This window comes from Artemia sp. Qi Xiang Cuo, chromosome 19 (genome assembly GCF_049724085.1).
Source record: "Artemia sp. Qi Xiang Cuo chromosome 19, ASM4972408v1, whole genome shotgun sequence".
Classification (NCBI taxonomy): Eukaryota; Metazoa; Arthropoda; class Branchiopoda; order Anostraca; family Artemiidae; genus Artemia; species Artemia sp. Qi Xiang Cuo.
Window position 1 is genome coordinate 30129641 of NC_142812.1, and position 23807 is coordinate 30153447.

Sequence of the window (23807 nt, forward strand, 5' to 3'; positions counted from 1 at the left end):
GTCAGAAGTTCTAGATACCACCTTGATAGGATACCCTCTCTTCTTTAAATTAAGAAAATAAATAACTTTTTTGGCATCACTGCCTTCAATAAAAAAAATCGAGGTATTTTCATTTAAAAATGAAAGCCCCTACCCGTCCCCCCTTTGGATACTGCCTTGATGGGATACCGTCTCCGCTTTAAATTTAACAAAAAAATTGGCATCCCTGCTTGCAATAAAAAAAAAATTCGAGGTATTATCATTTAAATATGACAAATCCCTATCCCACCCCCTCTCCGGATATCACTTTGATAGGATACTGTCTCTGCTTTAAATTAAAAATAATTACCTTTTTTGGCATCCCTGCTTTCAATAAAAAGAAATTCGAGGTATTATCATTTAAAAATTATAAAGGTCGAACAAAAAAAAATGTCGAAATTATTCAGATATACCTCAAATTACTGGAAAACAGAGTCATAGATTCGCCGTGGCATTCAATAAGATCAAAGGCATCTAATTAAAAGGGAGCACACACAAAACCCAAATTAGGCCAGTAGCCTATGAGAAATCCGAATATAACCAAGACAATGAATAAGTTCCAATGGGGGGGGGGGGCCTGGGTCTATCAAAATATTTCTATGGTTTCCCAGGACATTTGATATAATTTTCTTCCGTCTCCGCTTTAAATGAAAAAAATAATTATCTTTTTGGCATCCCTGCTTTCAATAAAAAAAATTGAGGTATTATCATTTAAAAATGATAGCCCCCTATACCCCTTCCCCTATAGACAATACTATACAATTTTTTTAATAAATCATATTTTTGGGGTCACTTCTGTTTCAATCTTCGATTCCCCTTACACATAGTCTATAGCTAAATTTTGTCTCAATAGAAGGTTTTTTTTCGGGGGGGGGGGGAAAGAAGATAGTAGATAGTATTCAGAAAGAAGATAGTATTTTCTTTAATCTATCAGGGGTTCAATAATTGGGTATTAAACATTAAGAAAACGTATCTAAAAACAGCAAAAAAACTAAATTCTGCAAACTTGCGATTCAGCTGTTGCAACAATCTGTTCACTATCAATTTCAAAATCCAACTGAACCTGTATAGTGTATGCGTTCAGTTCAACTTAAAAACCAAATTCTTGACTACGAATGATTTAATAATCTTATAGAAATTAGAAAACTGCATTCGAAACTCTTTAATATCATTTCAGATAGACTATACTCTTACGAGCATATGAGGATCCATGTATATTGCAAATTTGCAATTGCATCTGTCTGGTTTTTATGCAAAGTAACACAAGAGACGACAGTTAACGAACAAGAGAGTAGTGAAGAATTATGGTATGCAAAGTAATGCTTAGCAGGGATAGTTACAAGAGATAAATCACTAGGGGTGGCACCGTGATTGAGGGATTTTCGGGCATTCGGGGAACCAAATTTTATTCGGGGTGACACATAGATTTTCGGGGAAATCTCCAAAAATTCGGGGATAGTGCAAGCCCTGCTTGATTTCTAATCAGGAAAATCGAAATACTTAACCACACGTTAAACTAAAAGCTCCGACTTTGCGGTTGACCCAATAAAGAATTGCCACAAAATTCATTCAAAGTCAGCCGAAAGCCGTGTAAGAAGTGTCCTTCTAATTTTAGAATTAATATCAAGTTGCTATGAATCCGGCTTAAGGCAATGTCCTTTCAGGGTATGTTTGAACCTAATGAATTTATCTTTGTACACAATTTAATTATTTTGCAATACACACCCTTTCTAAGAAGGATTGAATTTAGCTACGTTTGTTTGACAAATAAAGGGGGAACATATCTTTTTATAGCGTTACACTGACAAGAGAATTCAGTTGGGGTTATGGCTTTGCTCAAGCTTTTTGTATGCATGTAGAATGTAAGTCTAATGTGTTCCTTGCTCTTTCTTAAATTTATCATGTTAAAATCCTAGTAAATGGGTATATATCCCATTCTTTAATATTATTATTAAATTCTTTTAAGCATGAACATATTAGTCTTAATATATTAGTTATAATGCTTGCTTTCCTTTAATAATAATAAATTTTACTTCAAGCAATTATATGAACAAGAATTGATCTTTGGTTGTGAATAATAATTATTGAATATTGATTTATAATGAAATAACTATTAACTAAAAAGTTCTCTTCTTTAATAATAAAATCTTAGTTTTTCTTATACCTGTGTTGTCTTGTATATTTTATTACGATGATTAGGATTTTGTCAAGATGTCTCTCTCACTTGGTTCATTTCGTTTATTGAGGCTTATTTAGGGGTACTCGGGTCTCATGGCTGAGTATGGGCATGGAGTCATCACCATGAGAAGACCCCCCCCTTACAGCCGCCACCTCTGCCGGAGGAAGTGCGCCAGCGGCATCGCGACATTTCGGTGGCGGTCAACCGGGCCTCTCGTTGGGGGCATTCAGTTGATGCGCCGGCGTGACGCCAGGGTCTAATTCTATTATTAGTAATACAATCTATTGTTGGCTTGAAAGTGTGATCCAAATTTTGATGGATAGGCAGCACAGCAAAGGCTATGTGAGAACACGGTAGCAAATGCGACGATGAAAACCTCCTATACTTACATTGTTCAAATCATTTGAGTGTCCTAGACAAAACGTTAGCCAAATAAAAAACAGATCGCCAAAACTAGGAATAAATTTAGCCGAGGAGGTAATATTAGGTAATGAGAAAAGCAACCAAGTGGATAGCTTCATTTACCTGGGCGGCATTATTAGTAAAATGGTAGATGAGATGGAAGGACGTATGCCAACCTCATAATTCAGTATCTCTTGATTGATTCAATACAATCCAGGGTTGGCTTGAAAGCGTGATCCAAATTTCGATGGATAAGCAGCACAGCAAAGGCTATGCGAGAAAACGGTACCAAATGCGGTGATGAAAACCTCCTAGACTTACATTGTTCAAATGATTTGAGTGTCCTAGATAAAAAGTTAGCCAAAGGAAAAACAAATCGCCAAAACTGGGAATAAATTAAGTTGAGGAGGCGATATTAGGTAATGAGAAAAGCAACCAAGTGGATATTTTCATTTATCTGGGTAGCATTAGTAGTAAAATGGTGGATGAAGTGAAAGGTTGTAGAATAGCCAAGGCACTTTTTTTCTTTTTTTTTAGACAGTGTCAAGTATGGCATTGAAACGTCGGTGCTTTGAAAAGGTTGAGGCAGATATGCTATATGCTAGATGTTTTCTAGGAAAATTGTCTAGCTCTAGGGACGGGAGAAGGATGAAAGATTGCAAACGGAGCTGTAAGAGGTCGTAAAAAAAGATTTAAAGGAAATTCGAGCTTCACGGGAGTGAATAAAGAGTGACCGTTTGGATAGATTAGAGTCGAGGAGCGTATGTAGCTGTTTTGGTCTCAGGAAGCTAGGTGCTGCTATGAGTTATTGGTAGTAGTAGAAGCAAAGTACAATCGCATTCTTCAGCACTGCATATGATGAGATCTAGTCTTGGATCGGGTTGAACACAGGCGGTTTGGAATTTTTGCAACTTAGAAACTGCTCAAGAAAACTTTGAGCAATTCCCTTGAATGACAAATTTAACAAACATATAAATAAGATTAGCAAAAAGAAATTAATCGGAATCGAGTTTGTAATCCATAACAATTTACCATAAATAGGAGCGATTTTTATTCTCCCAAGTAAGGAATTTCAAGTACGGACTTTTACCGACAAGGATTTTCAGCTATCAAAAATAAAACATTCTCCACGAGTGCAATAAAAAATTCCGTATATTTGAACAAAGTGGCTTAAAACATTCAGAATAAGGATCTCTGAATTTGGTAGTGAAATTTCATAAAGAATTTTCCCTTCCCTTTTCCAAATTTTCCTAAATTATATATTTCTCTTACGCCAAACGCTTTAGATGCGCAACTTTGAAAATGTAACAGATTGCTGTGAACGTGATGCATGAATGTGATCGACAGATTAGCTTAGATGACTAAATGAGAAAATATAAGTGAAATTAGCATCCGATTCAAAACTGAGAATTACCTCTCTGAGCCTAAAACATTTTGAAATTGTCTTTCAGTTTTGCTAAAAAAAAAAATGGCTCTAATATTAAAAATGAAATTTGAACAAAACCCACGCAAATGATTTAAGCTAAAATGCAGTTTTAATTGATTGCTTCATTTCTTGAAAGAAGAACGCAAAGTGTACGGCTGGGCACAGTCCTGTCAGAAGAGATGGTAGAAAAGTGTGGTGTGCCACAGGGGTCTGTGTTGGGTCCCCTATTATTTCTTGTGTACATTAATGATCTAAATGAATGTCTCAAACAACTGTCAACTCCAAGGTACACTGATGGCCCGATGCGAGCAATACTTCCAAGTTTTGCTGATGATACTCAATTTACAATGGCTGCGAAAACAGAAGCGGATTTGAAAAATGGTATGAAAAAAGGGATGGTAATAACCAAGAGGTGGATGCGAATGAACAAACTGCTTGTCGATCACAAGAAAACAAAGTTCTTGTTATATGGCAGAAGTGCAAATTACTATCTATGGATTGAAGAAATTAAGTTAGTAAATGGAAGTATAAAACGGACAAGTACAGTAAGGTATCTTGGTGTAATTGTAGATGAATGCCTAAGTTTTAAAGATCATATTGCATTTATAAGTACTAAATTAGCCAAAAATGTTGGAACTCTGCGGAAGCTGAAAATTTTTTTTCCTAAAAAGTTTATTAGAATGTTATATTTTTCTCTTATGCATCCATATTTGTTATACTGTGTAATAGGTTGGTCGTTTCACTAACCATTCGTATCCGCTTGTTTTAATAAAACTTTAAGACTTTTGGCTAAAGACGTGTCCCAAAATTTGGTTAATTTGAGTTATCGCCAATTAAAAATTTTTTTTTTTTTTGGTTGGGTTAAATCTTATGTAAATCTGACTATGTATAGTCTTTTTTTCATTTCCGTGGCAGCGTGTTTTGTAGAATTTTATTCCGAAAAACAATGAAAGGAAACATAGTTATGAAATTGGAAATTCTGAAATTGTAAGAATGCCGTTTCCAGTTAATACCAGATCTAAATTTTCTGTTGGGTATATTGATTCTGAAGAATGAAAAAGGCTTCCGGCGGAATTAAAAGGTAAGAAGGTTCTTGAGGAATTTCGTGCTTCTTGGCGATGTATTTGTTCTGATCAGTTTTGTAGACACGGATAAGTTGATTGATCTGGGAGTAAACATATGCTTGTGAATGCTAAAAGAGAAAATTTTCCCTGTGTGTTGAGAGAGTTGATTGTCGGTACATGAAAGGAAGCATAATGAATCATATAGTATGAGTGTTGAATTCCTTTAAGTTCCCTGTAAAATAAAAAAAATATGTATTATCCTTAGAATTATAGATTAATTGTTTTGTAGGGGTGGGGGAGGAGAGGAGGAGTCAGAGAGTATTATGTCCCCGAGGGAGTTTATTAGTGTATAAGTAGTTGAAGTGTTCCTTTTTTTTTGGGTCATCCCAAACACGCTAATATGCGTCGGGACCTATTTTGATATTGTTGGTATTATATGCAGTTTTGTTTTGTTAGCATTATATGGAGATTTGTATGTTGTTATTTTTTGTGACCCATTTGTTAATAATAATAATAATAATAATAATAAAAAAAAAAAAAAAAAAAAAAATTATTTCGTTAACAGTGCAATTTATCTCCTCTTCTGAAAGCAACACTAAAATAGCAAAAGTTCTTACTCCGTTACATTCATAGAATTTACATTCATTGAATCTTAAGAGTCTCATAATGCCAATTTGAAAAAAGAAAATTTAGCAATTTTTTGTTTGTAGCCTAGAGCTCTACCCAGGCATTAGAAGGAGGGGGATGGGATGCAGTTAAATTTGAAACAACTCTGAAAATCCAATAAAAATAGAAATTCTGAATGTAACAATGTGCGAATTTTTGTGTAGAGAAGCTGCATTTGAACGTTAATACAAAAATAACTATTCGTTTGAATATTTCGGCAACAATAAAACAATCTGTGTAATATCTTTATCTAATTTGATAATACATTCTCAATATATAATTTTAGTACTGAATTTAAATCACTTGTCTTCATTTATTCTTAATAATTTAATTTAAAACCGATTTAGTAGTGATAAAAAAAATCAGCTCATTAATTATTTCTGAAAAATAAATTATAGTGAACAAAATAACCTGTGGAAAAAAAAACATTTAAGAAAATACCTGGCAAATGTTCAAAAACTCGAACACTTCCATCTCAAATCCAAACGATGCGTCCACGAGCAGTAAGCATAGGTCAGCAACCTTTGCTATATCAATCATGCTGTTTATATCATTATTGCATTCAATAAATGTAACACGTCTTTTCTTACCTAAAAACGAAAGAAATAACATCACAAATGATCATGGTTCTTAAAACAGATTTCAAATCTTGATCAACATTAGGAGGCTTCTGCAGGACCTTTGAGATTGGTTAAAAAATGGTTTAATTTGAAAGTCTTTTTATTTTGCCAGCCAACAGCCTGCTGCCGACAATCCTTTCTTCTAGAATTAAAAAGATTCGTAAATATTTAAACAAAACTCTTTTTACGGATACAGTCGGTACCGTCATTTATTCTTTACTGAAAACGATAAAGTATTTAAACAGTTATAATGTAAATCTGCTTTATAACAAAAAAAAAAAAAAAAAAATCAAATACTAGATCATTTTCACAGGAAATAAACAATCAATCTTTTAGAATGAATGCAGTTTTTGTCTTTCAAATTTAGTTTGATTGGTTTAAAAAACTCTTTACTTTTCCTTTCGATTATATTTCATTCAGAATTGTATAATATTGATGCCTAAATAAAAGTTTTAAAATGTCAATTCGTGATTTTTGGGGGAATCTGTTTAGCTTGCTGAATCAGCATTTTGAATTAGCGAACCAATAAATGAATCGTTAATTGTTTTTCTACACAGTTGAAAGTGATGAATTTAAAAGGCAGGAAGTTTTTGATGAAAATTTAATGCATTTTAGACTAGTGACACCAAACTGATTGCCTGAAACATAGGAGCTCATCCAAACAAAGGAGTCTCCAGAAAAGCTAACAATTTTAAATTTTTAATATTCTAATGTGTAGGCACCCTCTGTAAATATTGTGTTTTCCATTGATTCATATTGTAAAAGTGTTATTTTGTCTTGTAGTGATTTATTGAGAAATTAAATGAACTTGAACTTGAACTAATGAAAAAAAGAAAAATTGTTCAAAAATATATTTTGTTGCCAGTAAAGCACAAACGATTCTATCCTTGAGTATGTTTAAAGGAGGGAGGGCAGCACCTTTCTCAGTTACGATAATCTTTTGTTCTCTATAGGTTTGATTTGATGATTCATTTTAATTTTTGTCATTTTTAGTTCATTTATTCATTCATAATAATCCCTTTTCGTTTTAGGTATAACTTACGATGTGACTTTTTCCCACTCGTTTTAGGGTTTTGTATCACAACGTTTCCTAAAAATAAACAAATAAATAACAATTGAATCATCAAGTGCATACTTTTGTAACATATCTTTGGAATTAAGCGTAACAGGCACAGTTACTTCAGCAGTTTGATCCCGTGTCCAGACGTCTTTTGAATCTACACCTTCTCATCATATGTGGTTCTGAGGCAAGTACTTCGCCCGAATTTTTAATTCTGTCGAAGTTTCAGCTTGTTTCACCAGTGATATTGGCCAGGGATGACCTGAATACAAATTCCTTTGGTCATGGCCGTTCGAATTGTAATTAATACAATAAAGCCTAATTCACTTGGAAGATTTGACAGTTAATCTCTGAACCAACTTTGTCTTCGCTTCGTGTTATTATGTTTTCTATGATTGTTGATCACGTGACACTTCCTTAATCTTGAATGGTTTTTACTCTAGTCCACATACAGTAAAACTGTATGCATAACCTTAGTTGCTGGTCTGTAATTTTTGACCTATAGCCTAAGAATAGACAATGTCGAAATTCTTCTACGTCTGTCACTATTAGGTCTCGAATCTTTTCTAAAAACTAGAACCAATCAGCTCGTCTGTAAGACGCACCTTGCAGTGGAGATCGCAATTTTGATTCTGGGTTCTATTATTGAGTACTACTGGGTATTTTCCATAAATATTTGTGCTTGTTTTGATGATATGCGTCAAGCATTTGAACGAGCGAGTCATTTAAAAGTCTCTGATATTCTAAAAAGTCATCGTGTCACCCCCCCCCCCATTTTACTTAAGAATTATTTCTTTTTGGTTTACCAGGCCGCATTTTATAATTCCTTAGTGTTTATAAACAAGTCCATCTTTTTAAGCGGTAAATGGTATTTCTTAGGCTTGTGCCTCCCCTTTGTTTCAGTTTCTTATGATGACCTTCAGAAGTATCTTATCCCTAGTAAGCTTGGTTGCCTTATTGGCTGTTTTTGTATGAACAATTTACGTTATGCTGATATCCTGATTGTATTTTAAACCTGTACAACTACACTTAACAAAATTACCCAAGCCTTGTAAGAACCCCCATAGTGATCAGGATATTCCGTATAACTCCACAAAGAAGGAGCGTAATGTGTTCTCATCCGCAGCTCTCTCTCATATTTCAAATGCTTTGAAATCAGTGTATCTTGGAGGAAATCTGTTGCTCCCTTCGTTATGTCATTTCTAAGGTAAATGTGAAAGCTTTCTTTTTTATGGATATTGTGTAGTTTTGCTTGGTTTGTCTCTTGTTTACATTCATACTATTCATGGTTGGCATGAACACATGGCTTACATATACATACATACATATGTAAATATATCTCCTGCGGTTTGGGCATACGCTATCTCGTTATGTCGATGCTACGAGGATGTGTCCTAGTTTCGTTTGTAAATATTTAAACAACCCCTTGTAACTACCTATAGCTATTGATGTGATTGTCTAACAACCCATAGGTTGTATCGCTGTGTCGTCAAACAATAACAAAACAAGAAAACCTAGCACAACGAAGAAAAACGAGGTAATAGAATAAGAATAAAAATGAATAAAAATGGAAATAGAAGGAAAAAGAATAAAAATGGAAAATCTTTCGGCCGAGTCCTCCACTCAGCCTTCTCCAGTGCAGGAAGAAGAACAAAGTATATTCTTCTTCTCGCACTGAGGCCAGCTGAGTGATGGTGTCGGCCAAACATTTACAAGTTTCTTCTTTTTTCACTGAATTTGAATTTTCTCTTAACCAAGACCTCAGATCCTACAGTTTTATTCCTTTTTTTTCTTTTTCTGATAGATACAAAAAACGGTGCAATTCAAGCTATTATGAGTGGTGAGAATTTTGGCTACCGTCCAGTATGTGTTCCCAAGCATCCTTTTCAAAGTACTCCTATTCTAATCTTAGAAAAAATTGTATGATTAAAACTTGCACTTCATACATAAACTAGCGTTGCAAAAGCCACTTCTTGAGAATCCTACGAAAAGTTCAAATGGTTTTAAGATTTACAAAAATTCTTTCTAGGACCTCTGAAATCCTTTAGTTTCCCAAGGGCACTTTTTTTTCTTATTTAAATGAGTCTGGTTTTGTTTCAGTCCAAACTTGGGTGCCCGAAATCAGAAGGCAAAAGCGCATATGGTTATGGTTTTGGTCAATTGGAGTTTGAATATTACGCTGGAGAACACCTTGGGGGCGAGGAAGGGGACGAATTTGTGAGTGCCCGGTTAAGCCTATAAAGAAATTCTATTAAGAAGAGAGGACTAAGTGGACTATGTTTTCTATTTGTTCTGTGTTTTCTCACTTTGTCATGCCTAGCCACTGTCGTCTCAGAAATTGTTTAAGTCAAATAAGAAGCTAGTTGTGGCATTATGTGCCTTCTTTTCGTTCTTTCGTCGCCTATATGGCAAAATTGTGTGAGCCTTCTGACACCAGCTAGGTCGTTTGCGTTTCAGTTCTTATTTAGCTTTATTTGTATTTCACTATTTATTTGCTTTTTCTTTCACTTTCTCTGGTCGCTTGACTAAACATGCTCTCCTTGTGGTTTAATTGCTGAGTTAATCCTTTTTCGCAAATGAGTTTCTCGGTTTCTTTATTTATTTTACGATTTCAGAAATAAAAAAAAATTCAATCCTGATAATACCATATATCCTCCCTCTCATGTCATTGGATAAAAATTTTGAAATAGCTGCTTCAGTCAGAATATTTGGAATATTGTCGAACTTTTTTCAGAAGGAGACAATACAAAAAACTGTACATTTTCTCCCATTTATTATCTAATGTTTGTGTTTATTTGTGTCCAACGCTGAGCCTGACTCCACCATTAGCATGGTTAAGACAGTTGTCGAATTCTTACAGCATTTCATGTCCAATCGCAAGTGAGCTACACTACTATTTTGGGACTCAATATTTTGAATATTAAACTGCTCAATTTTGCGGTGCCATACATCACACCGGTAGCAGGACGGATAAAAATGCACAAATAAATATGATCATGTAAATAATATGCTAAGCAGAAGACATGGGTAGTACTATTCAATTAAAAAAAAAAAGAGGGAATAATGGAATAGATACATACCACAAACTATGGTCACGGGACCATTGATTTCTGATAGATTCTGTCTGGTGAAATTTTTTATCAGGCACCTCAATAGTGTACTTTTTCCAACTTTCGGTGGACCAACAATAGCTACCACAATAGGGGGCGGTTCCACTGGGGTTCTGTCCACCAACGGAATATGTTGCTTCTTCGTTTTCAAATCCTGAGCCCTACAATGAATTTAATATATAAACATAAGCCTGTTAAAATAGGAATAATAAATAGCATTCCTGCAAAAAGCGGATGCGTAAATGAAGAAAGAACAATACAACAAGGGATGAACAGTTCTGATTTTCTCTGTTCCATTATCAAGAAAACACTTAGTTCTATTTTTTTTCTTTCTGTTTAATTGGTCATTTGTATGATACAAAGGTAGTGTGATTTTCAAAGCTACTAACGTTATTATTTTATCCTCGTTTCAAAAAGTCACATATTTCAAAAAAAAGACTAAATAGATAGCGCCGTATCTCCCATATATCTTTTTTGGCTTATTTGTATAAAAGAGATGGACATGGAAACTTAGCAGAACACTCTTTCAATTGAAAAGAACTGCTTCTTAAATGGTCAACAGTGATTAATGGATAAACAGTCACCTCAGCCAATTTTTTCTGCTGGGTCTAAACACTCCCCCCACACACACACATAAATCAAACCATTGGATAGCTGCGAAGGTTCTGCGGTGCTACATGGCTTAATTCTGGGCTCAGTACAAAAACGAGGTATGTTCAAGGTCCATTTAGTCCTCTGTCCCCTTTTTTAGCAGGAAGTTAAACACTTAGTGCATTGTTTAAATCAGAAACATTCGATATTTTGCAATCTGTAAGATTGAGCCATCAAACTGGTTCATTAACCCTTCCTAACCGCCATTCTATCGCGAAACTTTTAGCAGAAAGGTAGACATTTACAACTTGTTTCAACCGGAATCATGCAAGGATTTCTAATCTGTATGGGTGGATACAGATTGCCCTTGCCTCAATCTCTTACCAACTTGTGGTGCCTAATTTGAACTAGAATAATAACTAAGCAAATTTAATTTTCTATCTGATTAAAATCAAACTAGTAACATTTACATTTTTCCCTTAAAAATTAAAAAGTAATCATACTAATAATGAAGTCGTGAGCTTTCTCTAATTAACATACGTTCAACTTTATTAATAATTTCTCCACCAAATACCTTGTTGAAAAAAACGAGAAAAAAAGAAGACTAAGAAAAGTCAAAATTTCAAATCAATAGCAAAAACAAGTTGCATTTACACGTTTTTATTATAAAAGACATGTCAAGAAACATCATCACCGGGAGATAAATATTTCAATACAGCTACTTTTCGTCTCTTAACTAACAAATTTACAATCTGTTTATTTGCTGATGACGACTACTGTATATGTGACCAAAATATCCAAAAATGTTTTTATTGTTTCACTATTAAATAAAGGATTTGTTCCTATTGAACTGTTATTTGTACAATTTGTTTCATATTATATTACTAAATCAATTCCAGTTAAAGCATTGCTTTGTATAAAAAAAAAAATAGGTTCCCTGATATCTTGACTACCCTCGTAAGTCCAAAAAGCGTAAATCAAGAATTAAAACAATTTTTAATAAGCCTTCTATCAACCTCAGATGCATATCATCTGGTTAGGGTAAATAATCTTATCTCGTACAAGATATGAGCGCGGTCTCTTTGGACAATAGTATGATTTACGGCGATTTAGTCACGTTAAATCGAACATAGGTTTCATTTATTAAAAATTTAGAAGTTCAAATCGTGTAATTTTAGTGGAAATTAGAGAACAGGGTAAAGAGGTATGTTTGCACCTTTTTATTATTCCTTTTATTTGGCTTGAAAATCCTCTATAATAAGAAAATCCACTATATAAGTCTGAGACATGTGAGTCTAGTTAATGAAAGTTTGGCCAGAGAAGCGATTATCTACCCTATATATTACAATAATGAGGGATTATCATTATTGGCTCATTAGAGCTCGAATAGGAAAGGCATGGGGTGTCTTCACAAGCATGAAGAAGTCGCTTTGGAATAGACATGAAATTAACATAACGAAGATGAACGCCTACAAAGCAACTATTTGATTGACCCTGCTATACAGCTGTGAAAATTTGTTTTTACAGGCCAAAAAACACGTTCACTAGAAGTATTCGACCATCGCTGCATGAGACACATACTACGGATCAGCCGATGGTTTCATGTCTCAAACACTGAGGTCCGAAGGCGTTGTGCCCAGAAGGCCCCCCTCTCGGTAATCCTAAAACAACGACGACTGAAATCCTTGGGACACACACTACGACGACCTGCTGGAACTATATCCCTCGATGTCCTCACCTGCGACCCCCTTGCAACTTGGAACGGAGACCAGGTGGCCAAAGGAAGAATCACTGGCAGACATTCAAGAATGACCTGGATCCTTGAGGTGGCATCCGACGACACGGACGTCGTTGGGACAATAACTGGCTGAAGATTGCAGAAGAGGCTGCTGCTGACAGATCATGTTGGACTACGTCAGTCAGCCCATCGTCCATTGGTCCCGGGCAGGATGGATCATCGTCTGGTTCTTGCCGAAAGTAAAGTAAGATTAGAGATAAACACGGATACTGCACAGATCCAAATACAGGTAAGCGAAATAACACGCTACAAAGGGTCAGATATGGATAATAAGGTGGATTAAATGAGAGCGTACCCCAAACAAAAATACTTTGAATATTTTTTTACCTATCTTTAAATGAAAATTAGACCAACTATATTCTTGGTGCATTCAAAATTTCGGCAGATCAAGCCATTTTTGTCTTATGTTGTTCCTGATTTGTTGTATTTCGAACAAGCTCTAGGGAATCATTCACTATGCCAAGGTTTCCAGTGTTTTACACGAGTAAAACCTGGAAGCGACACGCATACCCGAGCACATCAGGAGACGCTATATGCGCTTTATGTTCAAATTCTTTACAATATCTCGGGAATGGCCTAAGAAATCGAGTTGAAACTTTGAGGAAGTATTGGAGAGGGGAGGCGGGGGGACAACTGGACTTGTAATTTCGATATGGGGAGGAAGGGGATGGAGTTTAAATTTTAATATTGTTAGGGGGCAGAAGTAAATCAAAAACACAATGAGAACACAGTGCATCAAAATGCCATGTCAGCGATATCTCGGGGATCGCTTTGGGGATGGAGTTAAAGCTTTCATGTGCTCTTGATCAAATTAGGAGGGAGGATGGGGAGAAATTTCAATTTAGTGTTAGAAGAGGGAGAAGAGGCTAATAATTTTTGCCTCCAAACCAGACAAAAATAAAATTTTTACACTATAAGCTTCTATGAGACTTATAATTTATGCATTGTTCAGTAGCGAGACAAATCAAAAAACATGTAAGTGCTGCAAGGTTGTCAAAATGGCGTATGTGCAATATCTTAGGAATGACTAAGGGTGTTACGTTGAAACTTTCATGGAATATTGAGGGGATGTCGAACTAAATCAAAAGATACTATGCACATCTAGATTGTGAAAAAGCAAGAGCAATTTCAATTTAGTGTTAGGAGAGAGAGAAGAGGCTAATAATTTTTGCCTCCAATCCAGACAAAAAATAAAAACTTTGCACTATAAGCTTCTATGAGACTTGTAATTTATACATTTTTTAGTAGCGAGACAAATCAAAAAACATGTAAGTGCTGCAAGGTTGTCAAAATGGCGTATGTGCCATATCTTAGGAATAACTAAGGGCATTGAGTTGAAACTTTCATGGAATAATGAGGGGATGTTGAAATTAATCAAAAGACGCTATGTTCATCTAGATTATGAAAAAACGATATCTGCACTATCTTGGGATCTGGAAATTCACAAAATTGAAACTGAAAAAGTATAGGATGGGGGTCAAATGGATTTTAAACTTCAACTTGGGGAAGGAGTGGGGGCAGATATAAACTAAACACCATGCGTATTCAGCTTATCGAAAAAGCATGTCTGTAATCACTTGGGAACGGCTTGCGGGATGGAGTTGAAACTTTAGGTAGTGCTGTGGAATCGAAGAAAGAGAGTATGGCAGAGGAAATCAAAAATAAACGTTGGGCGAGGGGGAAGGGGCTAACTAATTCTTGTCGCTAATTCAGACAAAAACAACGGTTTGACAACGCAAGCTCCCATGGGACTTAAAATTCTTGTACGGTAAAGAAGCGAGAAAAATAAAGACACTATGTGCTGTCAGATTATTAAAACGGCACAACTGTAATTTCTCAGGAGCGGTTTAGGAGTATTAAGTTGATAATTTAAGAGAATACTGAATGGAGCAAGTGGACGTTAAATTATCACTTGGGGGAAAGGGCAGAGTTAAACCAGAAAACAATACGTCCATCCAGGTTATCAAAATACCATACGCCTATATGCAATATCCTGGGAACAAAATGGGTCCTTGAAATGTGTAAGTCAAAGATCTAGGGCTCCTTGTAAGAGTGATTAGAGGGCAACCAGCCCTACTCCCACACCCTTTTTCCTACATAGCCCTAAAGACATCCGATCCAAATTTTGTGACAGCCATATATTTCAAAACAGCCGAAACAGAACAAATATGCCTTTAGAAATGACATTATCCCAACCCTTAGCCACTTGGACAAGGACTATAAATTATGCAAGTTCCTATTTTTTTGAGCATAGGTTTTATTATGGAAAAAGGGAAATTTTTAATACTGGGTGTTCGTTTAGATTGTAACTTTTGGATGTCATTATTTAGACCGAGGAAGCCGCATATTTGGTTCAAATGGAGTGGGTTGGGGGGGAGGATTGGGAGGTCGGAAAATGGGCAAAATAAATTTTTTTTTCTTGTACTCTGGAAACGACATGCGGACCTGATTTTTTAAATTATTTAAAATGTCTTGGGAATGGCTTAAGGGACAGAGCTAAAACTCTGGGGGATTATTTGAGGGCAGGAGGGCCAAGTGGATTTATAATTTCGACTGGGGAAGGGGGAGAGGCTGTGGTAGACAAAAAGAAGCTATTTGTATTCAGGTGATCAAAATATCGTGTCTGCAATATCTTAAGAATCGTTTAGGACCAAAGTTGAAACTTTCTGGCATTGTTGGAAAAAGGAAGTGGGAAGGGCTGAGGAAAGGAAATTAATTTTAGTTTTGGGGAGAGGGGGAAAGGGCTAGCCTATTTTTTCCTGCATATATTTGTATTTGCTTTACATATATGATTTTTTTGCACTTTAAGCTCCTACGAGACTTATAATTTATGCACGCTTAAGTAGCAAGACAGATCGAAAGGTAGCCTACTATATGCTGCCAGGTTGTCAAAATAGATAGACTTGAAATCCTGACTCAGGGGGGGGGGGAGGGCAAGGAGAGATTATCAAGAACAGTAAATCTTAGAAGAAAAATATAGTTATACTGATTCTTAGAGCGAAATATTCGAGTTTTATGTTTCTGCTAATCTTCTTTAAAATTTCAGGCCACAAAACACTTCAGTTAAAACTTCAGAACCAATGGAACCAATCAGGAGACAAATCTGGTTATATCAATTCTTGAAATCAAGTTCTATTTTATTTTTCAAACAACAAAACAGAGCTCTCTTAATAAATGAGTGCTCTTAATAAACTGCATTTATTTAAAAAACAATCAGTTGCAACAAAATATAATACATAATTTAGTCAATCAATATTCGCCTACATTCAAGACTTCTGATCGTCTTTGGTTCAACTTCTTTATTTTGGAAAAACTTTTCTTAGTAAATATAAGGTATAAATGGTGGTCTCGTGAAATAGATTCAATGTAATTAACTAAGAAAAATGGTTGAATTAAACGACACTGGAGATTAAACTCAACATTTTTTGTAGAATCCGAAAGTTTACTATTCAACACTGATCAAAGCAGCTGTACAGATGCTTCTTACAGCAAAGCGATACAGGATGCAATCAATAAAAATACAAGCAGCCTGGAAAGACCTAATGCCCCCCTCCCCTCACTAAAAAAATTAATTGGCTAGTGACGCCCCTGATTCGAGGTGTATTGTAGCCGAGTAATATTTAAGCAATAGTATTCAATGAGAGCTTATATTATAGCATAACTATTACTAACTGTAAAAACCCTTTAATTAATTAGTTATTTTAAAAACCACTTCAATATTTGAATAGATATATGAATCGCTAACTTGAGCATGCACCAATAGTAAGTTGTATTCAAACACCTTTCTGAATTGCTCCGACTATTTCACAGGAATATTTGCACTAATTCATTAATAGTAAGTTTTTGTCGAATTGTAAGAGGTGATTTGTTTTTACTGTCAGAGAAGATTAAACTAAATAAAAATGCATTACCGATGAAATTGTCTCTGCGCTTTTTTGACTGAATTAATAGCAAATGCCTTCGGGTTTCTTTGTTGGGCAGTTAAATCCTGCTGATGCTCATTTTTCACTTTTTTCTTTTCTGCTTTACGACCTGAAAATAGAATCAATGAATAAAATGTAGAGGACAAATGTACTTATAGCGATTCAAACAAACCCAAAAAGCCCGATTTAAAGTGGCATGTAAGTTCTAGAAGAAAAAAATAAAAAACACTAAAATCGAAAGAAAACCAAAAAAGAGAATAAAAGTAAATATAGCATATAAGTGGACAAAACACAGTAAAAATTTGAAGTGAAAAATAGAATAAAGAGGTGTAAACAAAAACGGTAAATCGGACAAAAAAAAAGATGGGAGGAGGGATAGTATTGATGAGATCTGCAAAAAAGATACAAAACTTTTCTATGTATTTTTCTGCATGTGCAAATAAGAGAATAAGTTTGGAGGAAACTATACGAAAAGATCTGGTGTTACAAAGATTATATAAATGAGTACACTTTTGCATTGATTCAATTTTATTTGAAAATTGATCAGAAAGCCCGGGATACCACACAGCATAGGAAAATACCAACAGCAGTCTGACAACTGATACGTAAAAGGAGAGAAGCTGGGGAAGTGACATATAAATTTGTCTAAGATATTAAGAAGGGAGAGGGAGGTAATTGCTTGTTATGGATGTTAGAAACATAGAGATTCCCCCTAGGGTCGTGAGATATAGCAACCCCAAGAAGTTGTGCACTAGTTATGAACAATTAAGGTGGAGTAGGGAAAGATATAAGAAAATAAATACTAAGAATGCTAGACTTTGTAGAATTTACTTTCATGTTTTAAGTACCACCTTCCTCAGCCACAACTACGATTGTTTCAGTAGTCACTTTGGATATTATTGTAGCAAATTTTGGGATGCATAAATCATGCATGAACACCGACAGGAGAATAATTGCCAAGACTTCTAATCACTGCTAGAAAGAAAAGAGGACCCAGAAGAGTAATCTTGGGGATACTGCAGTGGCGAGAATTTTACAAGAAAATTACTGATCAGAGTTCTTTTAAAAGTTTACTAATTAAAATGCAGCACACAACTAAAGGTGCAGATCAACAGGAACAAGATAAAGCCACAAAATGTTGGTTTTTACTAAGTTTCTTGGCATATTGCAAATGAAATGAATAAGCTAATATGTTTTGAAACTGTTCCCGAGGATACTTAACTGCCGTGACTAAATACAAGGATTTTCGCCATTGAAAAAAAAATTAAGTTTAAAAAAGAATCAATCACAGTAACTGATCACACACAGTCAAAATCAGTCTACTACCGCTTCTTTTCAGTTAAGGGGATAAATTTAATTTTTCGGTAATGAGGGAACTGACTGGTTTTTGTAATTTCATTAAAATGCCAGCAAGAGGTCTAGATAATTTTTCACCAGAAAATTAAAACAAATCCTGTACATGTCTAAGGGACAAACGCTGAAAATTTTCACCTTATGAATTTTATTTTTATTGTCCAAAGCTGAAATTATCAAGAAAAGTAAAAGCAAGGGGGGTTATTTACACTGAGGTTAATAGGCAGAGCGGGAGTGTAGAACTGGATTAAAGTGATAATTAAAAACATTCGCTGTTTAGTTGTGAATAGATCTAGTAAAAGAAAACCTAAACTATCCGAATTTTTACCGAATGTGTTTTATTTTTCTGTACCCCTGCTTTAACTTTTTACTGTATTTTCATAATGAATATACACAATTTGCTTATTTGCTTCTTAGCGTGTGCGTACGGAAGGGGGGTAGAGCGGGCAGATGCCCCCCCCTAGAATTTCAAATTTACTGTAGACATGGCCGAAAGCGGTTGAAAAAAGGTAGATGGCTAAAAAAGCAGTTGATAAAAGGTATATAGTTGAAAAAGCTGGAAATATACAGCTGGAATGACAGAATAAAAGTCAAACAAGAAGCAATTATCCATAATCTCTTAGAAAGATTTAGCTCTAATCCAAGAAGATTGATTAATGCTGAAGCTTATTGATGTTTTATGATTTTTGGTGATTACTTATTAATAAAGATTTCATAGGTATGATAGAACTTGCTGCCAATGTAAGGTTTTATGAACTGCCAATATAACTTCAGCCCCCCTCTCTTCATCACAGAACCGGCTGCCCCCCCTCTCCCTGGAGAAGAAGCTGCATACGCCCATGCTTCTTAGTAACTTTTAGTAAATGGTTTGCTTAGGAAAAACATTCTTGTTTGAAAAGGTTTATTTTATGGCTAATTAAAGTTCATTACTTTTTTTTAATTAACAGGCTAGAGGTCAGGTTATCTGAAAACCTTTACTTCTTCATCTTAAGTTTTTCAAAATTAAAGCTTTCTGCATTGGTCAAAGCAGTTTGTAAAACAAAAGTAGTTGGAAAAGAAAATCTTTTTGCACTTGGTTTTACAATGCAGAGGTCTAGAAGGAATGGTCAGGGTTCAGTTGTTTTACAGGGGCAACATTTTGGTTTTGTCCCTTTTTTATTTAATTTTCAAGTCTGCCAATTTTAGCTTATCGCTTGCTAGTGGTAAGGGTCTAACCTCCGCAGTTTTTAAATTGTGGACCTCTTGCCACACTGATGAATAAGATACCACAAGTTCGAAACTGCATACAATCCTTGACTGGGAACAAAAAAAAAGAGTTTTCACTTGAGCTTGAGCCAGAACCTACAGTGAATAAGCTGAACCGGAGTTTTATAACATATTACAGAAGATAGTCTGAAGTTGTTCCCATAGGCTTTTGTTTCTTCGGGTCCTTTGATGGGTAAAACTGAACTTAATGAACATTATATATTTGGAATCAGCATAATAATCCAATTCTTTTGATATAGCTATTGATATCAAATTCCATTTTTTAGAGTTTCAGTTACTACTAAGCCGCGTCGCTCCTTATTTACAGTTCGTTATGACTAACTGTTTAATATTTTCTTAGGATAACAAACATAAAGTTTTTTTAGATCAGAGCAAAGCTCTAGCGTTGGCTATGGTAAAAACTATAAGGCTTCAATGCAGCATTTCTTTTTTTCCACAGTCATTTCATATGGAAGTGATGTTCATAGAAACTTTGGAGTGAACTCGTTCGATTAGAAACTGAAAGTTCTAGTGCCCTTTTAACAGTCAAAAGTTATCGGAGGGCAACCAGCCCCAGGCCAGCCGGGGCATATTTGATCCCAGGTCTCCATATGGCATATGGTATTAAGGTGACACTTTCAGGAAATATTGAGAGATATGTTGAACAAAATCAAAATACACTATGTGCCTGTTGGTTGTCAAAAGGGCGTATCAGCACTGTCTCAAGAACGGCTGAGGGTATTGAGTTGAAACTTTCAGGGCATATTGAGGGGGATATTGAAGTAATTGGAGGGCAACCACCCCCTCCCAATTTTTAGATGCCCCTCCTCAGCGCTGATCGAATTTTGAAATAATAATGCTGTTCAAAATAATCAAAAGGTATAATAGCTGTGGCTTCCGAAATGCCATGCTCCCCATACCCTTCGGGGCATGGTTTGGAAACTATGCAATTTGCCTGTTGTTTACATACATAATTTATTATTGGGAAAGTTGGGGAGGACTGTTAAACTTTCAGGAAAAAGTTAAACAATTAAGGGGGATTGTTAAAATTAAAGAGAAACTTTCAAGAAATGTTGACGGGGATTTTGAACAGACTCAAAACACACTATGTGCATGCTGGCTGTCAAAAGGGCTTATCAGCAATATCTCGGAAACAACCAAGAGTACTTAGTTGAAGCTTTCATGTTATGTTGAGGGGGCGCTGAAAAGTGATCAGAGGGCAACCAGGCCATGTTGCCCTTTTTAGATACCTCCCCCTCTCAACACTGTCAAAAATCTGAGATAGCTATTTTGCTCAAAATAGTCAAAAGGTCCAATAACTATGCCTCCGAGGTTGACATTACCCCCACAGCTCCCAGGACAGAGGTTGTTAATTATACAATTTGCCCATTGTCTACGTACTCGTATAGGATTTATTAATGGGAAAAGAGGAGGGGGATGTTTGATCCTGAAGGTACCGAAAAAGCTGAGGGTACTAAGTTGAAACTTCAGGGAACGTGGAGGGGAAAGTTGAACAAATCAGAAGACACTATGTGCATCCAAGTTATCAAAAGGGCTTATCTCCTAACACCTTAGGGTATTAGAAGTACCCTAACTTGAAACTTTCAGGGCTATTACTACTACTACTGTTACTGTGACTATAACTACTTGCGACTGTGACTGCGAATGCTTGCAATTTCGACTGCAACTACTTGCAACTGCTACTGCAACTACTTGTGACTGTGACTTATTGCGACCACAACTAATTACGACTATGACTACATGCGACTGAGACTACTTACGACTTCGACAACTTGTGACTCGGACTGCTTTAACTGCAGCTCCTTGCGACTGTGACTAGTTGTTATTGGAACCACTTGCTACAGTGACAGCGACTAATTACAACTACGACTACTTGCCACTGCGACTACTTGTGACTGTGACTTTGACTACGACTACTTGCAAATTTGACTGTAACTACTTACGACTAAGACTACTTGCAACCGCGATAAGGATTAATTTCAACTGCGACTACTTGTGACTCCATATGCAACTATTTATGTCTGCGATTGCGACTACTCGAGACTTTGACTACAACAGTGACTATTTGCGACTGTAACTACTACTACTACTACTGCGACTGCGACTGCTGCTACTATTTCTAATGCTACTGCTAGTAGTACGACTATTAAATTAAACCAAAAGAGTTCAAGTACAACCTGGTTGTCAAAAGGCTTATCTGCTATATCTCAAGAGTGGTTAAGGTTAGGAAGTGGAAATTTTCAGGGCACGTTGAGTGGAATGTTGAACTAAGACTCTATGTACATCCAGGTGCTCAAAAGAACGTATCTACAATATCTCATGAACTACTACTAATACTAACAATTCACTACAGCACGATGCCGCCTGAGGCCAACACAGCTAAGTACACTCCTCCATCCGAACCAGGAAGTTCCCATTTCCCTTAAATCCTTCTTTATGACATCCTCCCACCCCAACCGCGGACTGATCTCAGTCCGCGGTTGGAGTTAGTCTTATCAGTTCTCAGGAACTGATAAGGGTAATAGGTTGAAACTTTTAGATAATGTTGAGGGGGATATTGTATCAAATCAAAAGACACTAGCTGCATCCATAGTGGCAAAAGGGCGTATCTGGACGTATCTATATTCATATCAGGAATGGCTACCGGTATGAAGTTGAAACTTTCAGGGTATGCCAAGGGTTATCATAAACTAAATCAACTGATACTATATGCGTCCAAGTTGTCTAAACAGCAAGTCTTCAATATCTCAAGAGCAGCTAAGATTACTAAGTTGAAACTTTCAGAAAATTCCGATTGGGATGTTGAGCTAAATGAAGACATTTTGTACATCTAGTTTGTCAAAATGGCACGTTTGCAATATCACAGGGGCAGTGGGGATATTAAATTGGAAATTTCAGAGAAAGTTAAAGGGGATGTGTTCAGTTGAAACTTTCAGGGAATGCTGAGGGGATTTTGAACTAAATCAAAAGATATTATGTGCATCCAGGTTATTAAAATTGTGTGAGCAGTGTAGACCAATATTATCATTCTTGAGCCAAAAACCTGACAAACAAGAGAAACCTTCATTATATTAACCAATAATAAACTTTGACAATCAAATACGAACAGAAATTTATTTCTAAGAACTTCCCGAAAACGAGGTTTTTCAAAGAAAAGCCATATCAAAACTTAAGACGAACAGAAATAAAGTCCTATAATAGTTCAAACCAAAAATGACTAGAAATTACTATCAAAGAGTATATGAAGTTCAAAATGAACAGAAATTAAAATGAATAATCTCAGCAAATGCAAAGATAACAAATACTCATACAGAGAATAAATAAATCCTAAAACGAGTACAAATTAATATGAATACTAAAGTCAAACTTAAAAGGAACAAAAATTGCTTCAAACGGGAGTTTGGCTACTGCCCCCCCCCTCCTAACTATAAACCTACTAAAGCCTATTGCATCATTTGCGCTTAACTGAAGACAAAATATGTTTTGGACATTTTTTCTATAATTATAGCATTGAAAAAAAACTCATGAACAAAATCTTGAATTGATAAGATTTTCAGGAATTAATATCCTTATATAATAAACATTCACTTTGTTTTTTATTAGTTCTTTCCTGTCATCTTCATTACTATAATGATTTATTTTTTTATTTTTCGTTGATGTTTAGAAAAATTACAGCACGCTATTCAAAATAATATAGTTTTCAGTAAAACCCAAATTTACGCAATAGGGTTGAGAAGGTTTTAATCTATAAAAGAAGTATTTTCTCATGGGTCTAAAACGGCTGCCACATGCTTTTACAGGGCACTTCTATTTGTGATTTGGGTTAAGTTTGCTATTTTATTTTCTATGCTTGGGACTTGGGTAGAGGAATGGTATCACACATGCATCCCAAGCTTTAATAGTTGTCTCATTTGAAATTGGTGGTTTCCCTTGTCGTATTATTAAAAAGTTGACCAATTGCAAAAAAAGAAAATCAACTTTTGACCTAAACGTGACACAATTAGAAACTAGCAGATTAGTAGGGAAGCTGCATTCTTTTCGAGGTGAAATCAAACAAGAGCTTTGTGGTCGGAGACTCAAAGAAGGCCTTTGGACCCTCCAAGACCATTTCTCATCACAAAGTTTTCAGCACAAAGATAGGCGAGCTTTTTTCTCTTTTTTTTTTTTTTTGTTTATTTCACTGATTAGCTTTAAGTTCATGGGGTAAGTACCTTGGGTCAATTCGACATAAGAATGACGATTTTCATAGGGGCCCTTCTTTGACGTCCAATCTATTTGAAACTTTCAGCACAAGCAATTTTGTCCCAAGCAACAGAACGAATGGATTTTCA

At 35.6% G+C, this 23807-nt stretch overlaps 1 protein-coding gene across 3 annotated transcripts in view; it reads right to left on the minus strand.

Moving 5' to 3' along the window:
- LOC148940713 (ribosome biogenesis protein BMS1 homolog) overlaps window positions 1-23807 on the minus strand; it is a 140523-nt gene that overhangs the window by 96746 nt on the left and 19970 nt on the right. For all 3 annotated transcript variants that reach the window (XM_089105312.1, XM_089105311.1, XM_089105310.1), the window contains exons 3-5: window positions 16846-16966; window positions 10516-10706; window positions 6197-6345 (exon numbers count right to left, since the gene is read on the minus strand). In XM_089105312.1, coding sequence (XP_088961438.1) covers window positions 6197-6345; window positions 10516-10706; window positions 16846-16966 — 461 coding nt within the window. The remainder of the gene's footprint in view (window positions 1-6196; window positions 6346-10515; window positions 10707-16845; window positions 16967-23807) is intronic.